Source organism: Conger conger, chromosome 14 (assembly GCF_963514075.1).
Source record: "Conger conger chromosome 14, fConCon1.1, whole genome shotgun sequence".
Lineage (NCBI taxonomy): Eukaryota > Metazoa > Chordata > Actinopteri > Anguilliformes > Congridae > Conger > Conger conger.
The window spans coordinates 8,890,928-8,896,927 of record NC_083773.1 but is presented as its reverse complement, the minus strand read 5'-3'; the positions used below and the strand labels follow the sequence as shown (position 1 = coordinate 8,896,927).

At 50.1% G+C, this 6,000-nt stretch overlaps 1 protein-coding gene across 1 annotated transcript in view; it reads right to left on the bottom strand.

Moving 5' to 3' along the window:
• Positions 1 to 431: 431 nt before the first annotated feature.
• LOC133110131 (laminin subunit beta-2-like) overlaps positions 432 to 6,000 on the bottom strand; it is a 28,080-nt gene continuing 22,511 nt past the window's right edge. The window contains exons 27-34 of the mRNA XM_061220011.1: positions 5,650 to 5,852; positions 4,264 to 4,434; positions 3,844 to 3,988; positions 3,263 to 3,464; positions 2,868 to 3,009; positions 2,061 to 2,237; positions 1,504 to 1,672; positions 432 to 666 (exon numbers count right to left, since the gene is read on the bottom strand). Coding sequence (XP_061075995.1) covers positions 533 to 666; positions 1,504 to 1,672; positions 2,061 to 2,237; positions 2,868 to 3,009; positions 3,263 to 3,464; positions 3,844 to 3,988; positions 4,264 to 4,434; positions 5,650 to 5,852 — 1,343 coding nt within the window. The 3' untranslated portion in view covers positions 432 to 532. The remainder of the gene's footprint in view (positions 667 to 1,503; positions 1,673 to 2,060; positions 2,238 to 2,867; positions 3,010 to 3,262; positions 3,465 to 3,843; positions 3,989 to 4,263; positions 4,435 to 5,649; positions 5,853 to 6,000) is intronic.

Sequence of the window (6,000 nt, the reverse complement as noted above, 5' to 3'; positions counted from 1 at the left end):
TTTGTGTGCCATTTCCCTACTCATTACCATGGTCACATCCTGGATGTAGTTTAATTCCTCTGGTCTCAGTCCTACAAATATCAAGTTTTGATTTCAACGTTTCTGATCACAAAGCTATGCTTTTTTAATAATGCCTTTGCCAGGTGTAAACGCCCAATATATTTTAGAAATGTCAAGTCCTGTTAATCCCTCTGTCTTCAGGAACGTTATTTCTGGCTGCCTACCCCTTACTGGCTCAACACCTACACCTACACCTACAGTAGCAAGTACTGTATTACTGTCCTATGTATACTGTCCTCAGTACATTATTATTATTATTATTATTTATGATGGAAATTAATATCCTGAAACGATTAAAATGTATACTAAATATTTGTTTATTGTTTATAGTTCTATTCAAATTACAGAATAAGGTATATTTATAACAGCATTTCCTCCCCAGGACTGAGTGGTGAGTGGATCATGACAAGATTAAATGTTTTATCTCATCTTAAAGTGAGGAACTCCACAGTGGAGGAATATGGGAGAACCACTAGCAGGAGCTGTACTTAATGACGCTCTCCAGGATGTAGTCTCTGGTGGCTGTGATGTTGCGCTCCAGACTGGCAAGCTCTGCGTTTTGATCCTGCATTTTCCTCTTGTTCTCCTGGAATTCCCTCTCCAGCCCTACACGAAAGGAGCAGCACAAACACAGCAGAACCTCAGAGATACACACTTCATGATAACCAAAAAAAAACCAGAACACCCACACTCGACAGTGATTGATATGAAATGGGCCAGAACAAAACCAACCAGCTCAAGGTAATCCCTGACGAGGTCACTGATAAGATATGTGGTTGAGAAAGCTGATTCAAATTCAAGTGAATGGCCCAAGTTCCAGATTGGTTTGCTCATTGGTTATCAAAGGTTTACAGCTACAAAATGAGAGTTGCCGACTTAAAACAACAAGCCTACCGTAATGCGACTATACAGTTAAAATACAGAATACAGATTCTTAAAAATGTGTTTTCATGTCACGCAGAGAAGTTGTACACATTTCAGTTCAGAGTAAGTTTGTACCTTTGAGGTTCTTCTGTACAGTACATTACATTAATGGCATTTGGCAGACGCTCTTATTCACTTACAGTTGATTAGACTAAGCAGGAGACAATCCTCCCCTGGAGCAATGCAAGGTTAAGGGCCTTGCGGATCTTATTGTGCCTACACCGGGGATTGAACCTCCGACCTTGCAGGTCCCAGTCATGTACCTTAACCACTACGCTGCAGGCTGCCCTGTACAGTAAACGCCGTCCGGTGCAGTGCTCTGGGGCAGTGAGGGGGGTGCAGTGCTCTGGGGCAGTGAGGGGGGTGCAGTGCACTGGGGCAGTGAGGGAGGTGCAGTGCTCTGGGGCAGTGAGAGAGGTGCAGTGCTCTGGGGCAGTGAGGGCGCGCAGTGCTCTGGGGCAGTGGGGGAGGGAGGTGCGGTGGGGGAGGTGCAGTGCAGTGAGGGAGGTGCAGTCGTACTGTGCAGTGTCTCCATGGTCTCCGTGGCTTTCTTCAGCACGTCCTGGGCCTGCTGCTGGATGTATCTCACCCTCTCGTTCACGTCATCCAGACTCTGCGCTCCCCGCTCCCCGGCTGTCCTCACCCTCTCCTGCAGCTCCCTCTGTCTCTCCTGGGCCTCCTCCAGCTCCTCATGCGGGAGAAACATCCCGAGTGACCCACACACGCGGCAGACCAGGCCCAGGTCAAATGCTTTAACCCGCTAGACACCAGTGTAATGCCCGCGGGTCACGGACCATTTTAAAAGAAACATCTGATGTTCACCAGTATTCAGAACAAATAACTCATGTGGTAGTATGTTTTAGGTCATGCGCACATTTAGCTCGAAAGTTTTTTACACAATATTTTGACCCAGGCTTTCTGCAAACACCAACCACACAGTCAGGGTTTGTGTTTGCTGAAGTGTACATTTTTAGGACTTAGCCGGAGAGCCTCAGAAAGGCTTGCGTGTGCGATGAGTGGTCGTGAGTAGCCGCCATAATGCGGGCGGGGTCACGGGAGGGGTCACGGGCGTGCACCTCGGTGAGGTCCCCGGCTGCGTGTGCGGTGTTGTTGGCGTGAGCGCTGATGTTCCGCGCGGCCACACCGCTCTCGTTCAGCTTCCTCCGCAGGGACTCCGCCTCCCGCTGCACGTCGGCCAATCGCAGCGCGGCGTATGTCTGCTTATTCTCCAGTCTCAGGACGGCATCTTTCCCCTTAAGAGAGAGAGAACGAGAGAGAACGAGAGAGTGAGAGAGGAAGAAAGGGAGAGAGGGACAGAGGTAGAAGCAGGAGAGTGAAAAAGGAGAAAACAAGGAAGAGAGATAGAACGGAGAGAAGGGAAAGTGGAGAGAGACGTGGTAGAGGGAAAGGAACAAAGGGGAGAGATAGATGGAGAAAAGGAAATAATGAGAGGAAGAGAACGACAGGTGAGCGGGACGGAGAAGGAGAGACAAAATAGTGACTCAGAAAGAACATAGTGGGAGCGGGCTTTGAATTATACTTGGTAAATGGTTGGCATTTATATAGCGCCTTCATCCAAAGCGCTGTACAATTGATGCTTTTCATTCATGCATTCATACACACACTCACACACCACCAGCGATTGGCTGCCATGCGAGGCACCAACCAGCTCGTCAGGAGCATTTAGGGGGTTAGGCGTCTTGCTCAGCGACACTTCAACACACCCAGGGCGGCACACCTTCCCACTGCCAGATGACTGCTCTTACCGCCTGAGCTAATGCCGCCAACTTCTCATGTTTATTTGTGCACGATAGGTGACACAGCCTTGTTTAAACTGTGGCTCCATGGCTGCTGATGTGTGTGGTTGGCACGAGGACGTCTACCGTCAGAATGGTGCTGCGTGTGCTGTTGAGGATCTCGCGGTCAGTCTCCAGGGCCCCCTCCGTGGTCCTGATGGCCTTGTGTACGGCATCCAGCCTTTGCCGGGTCTGGTTGGCGGAGACCTCGGTCTGGCTCGCTCGCGCCCTGCAGGGAGTCGGGAGCATTGTCACTGCTTCCATCCGTGTGAGGCGCTCACTCAGTGGCCACTGACGTTCTCAAAGATCTGACCGTCTCTTTCCTGAGCTGAGTGGACTCTTTGAACAGCATTCCAAAACACCCTGCAGAGATTATTATAGTGCCTCGAAGTCTATAATCTTGAACGCACAATATATCTCCGCAACATCCGTGTGTCCATGTGTGCCCCTACCGCTGGGCCCCCTGCCGGTGCCTCACTCACTGTGTATTCCGGGCCTGCTGTAGCAGCTCCTGTGTGCGGTTGGACTGCTCGGTGTCAAAGTTTCTGTGCGCGTGGGTCAGATTGGCGATGCTGTGCTGGATCTCCTTCAAAATGGCAGTTACAACGCTGCCGTTCGCGGGCAGGGAGACGGCCAGGACCCGGTCAGACACCCATGAGACAGCGTCTGGGTCCGCCCCTTCATCTGCAAGCGCAGGGGAAGGAACAAGAGCATTCATTACATTACATTACTGGCATTTGGCAGACGCTCTTATCCAGAGCGATGTACAGGTGATTAGACTAAGCCGGAGACAATCCTCCCCTGGAGCAATGCAGGGTTAAGGGCCTTGCTCAAGGGCCCAACGGCTGTGCAGATCTTACTGTGGCTCCCAGTCATTTACCTTAACCACGCTACAGGCCGCCCCATGCATTCAGGACTACAGACTGAACTGACTGTTTTGCTAATTAGCCTGTTACAGAGTTTTATCTTTCCATCAAGGGTTTTTGCAACACAAATTTACCACTCGTAAAAAAAACGTTTTTTTAATTACACACGACTGAAAGCCGGCTAATGGATAACCAACCAGAGAGGAATGAGCGGATGTTCTGCAGCGAGTCTCTGAGCTCTTTATTAGAGTCGCTGAAGAACTTGCTCTTCGTCTTTGTGGTCAGCAGAGCGCCCGCAGCGTGTATCTTCAGGGCACGAGCCAGCCTCCCCACATCCTGCAGCTGAAGAGAGCAGCGCTACATTTCAACACACATACCGCTACATTTCAACACACATATTTTCGATCCAAATAGTCGTCTACGCCTTACTGAGCTTGTCTGGTGTGTTGGAACCTGTGCAATACTCTCAAGAAGTGCAAACCTTGGCTTCTGGTGCACTTGGTTGGCTGATTTACACCTGGCAAGATCGATCAAGCTCAGAAAAGTATTTGAATCCAAAGCAATTACGTATTTTACCAAGGTCGTACACACACACACACACACTCTCTCATGCAGACCTCCTTGGCTGCGTCCTGCAGGTGTTTGCTGGTGGCGGTGATGTGGTCGGTAGTGTTGGAGACTGTCTGCAGGGCAGAGGCTCCTGGGACCTGAGCACACCCCTTTCCTCCGCACAGTCTCTGCCACAGACTCCGGCAGCCACCATCGCCCCTGCCGTGGCCCCCACACACCTGGGAGAGAAGGACGATGACAATAACGGTGGGGCTGGTGAATGCGTGGTGTATGCTTGTGTGTCGGCGGGCAGCCTGTAGTGTAGTGGTTACACGACATGACTGGGACACGCAAGGTCGGTGGTTCTAATCCCGGTGTAGCCACAATAAGATCCGCACAGCCGTTGGGCCCTTGAGCAAGGCCCTTAACCCTGCATTGCTCCAGGGGAGGATTGTCTCCTGCTTAGTCTAATCAACTGTACGTCTAAATGCCATTAATGTAATGTAATGTATGTAATGTCACTTGTTTGTACGAGCAGACATGGGTGTGTGAGTGGAGCCTGGTGTTTCAGTCGACATGAATGTGTAGGTGCACTGTATGAGTAGGCACAGGTGCATGAGCTGACCTGGGTGTGTGAGTAAATGCAGTTTATGAGAGGCTGAATGAGTATGGTAAATGGTTGGAATTTATATAGCGCCTTTATCCAAAGCGCTGTACAATTGATGCTTTTCATTCATGCATTCATACACACACTCACACACCACCAGCGATTGGCTGCCATGCGAGGCACCAACCAGCTCGTCAGGAGCATTTAAGGGGTTAGACGTCTTGCTAGGTACCGACCAGCTGGTCAGGAGCATTTTTAGGGGTTAGGTGTCTTGCTCAGGGACACTTCAACACAGCCCGGGGAGGGGATCGAACCGGCAACCCTCCGACTGCCAGACGACTGCTCTTACTGCCTGAGCCATGCCGCCCCCGTATGTGTAGTTGTGTATCAGTAGACATAGTGTATGAGCAGATGGTGTGGATGAGTGAGACACAGTGAATGAGTAGATGATGGTCTATGAGTAGACTCAGATATACAGCACTGTGCAAAGGTCTTAGGCCAATTCAATGAAAGGTCCTAAATAAACGTGCTATACATTTTACATTTACATTTTAGTAATTTGGCAGAATAGTTTTACTTTTTTTAATTAAATACAAAAATGTCTCAGTAAAATCTTAAATGTATTCTTTTATACTAACACACACAAAAAAATAAACATATATATAATTATGTCCAGGGTGCCTAAGACGCCTGCACAGTACTGTACAGTACAGGTAGATGTAATTTGTGAATGTGAGAGCAGACACAGCACATGAGTAGGTGCAGTCTGTGAGTGCGCACTGGTGTGAATGCAGAAGGCGTGAGTAGGCATGAGTGTGTGAGCAGGTGTGGGTGGCCTGGTCCTGACCTTGGTCTGCAGCCCCTGGAGCCTACGCTGGGTCGAGGACTCGCCCTGAAGGCTGTCCCGCCAACCAGTCAGCAGGCTCTCTGTGTGTCTCCGCACGTCGTGAGACCTCCCCACCGGGCTGTCCGGGTCCCGCGTACTGGCCTGGCACTGCCGCTCTACCTCCAGAGAGTCCTGGTACCAGCCACGGACCGGTCCAAACGCATCTGGGACAGATGCACAGGAAAGGTAAATGGTAAATGGTTTATCCAAAGCGCTGTACAATCGATGCTTCTCATTCAACCATTCATATACGCACTCACACACCAACGGTGATTGGTTGCCATGCAAGGCACCAAAAAGTTTGTCAGGAGC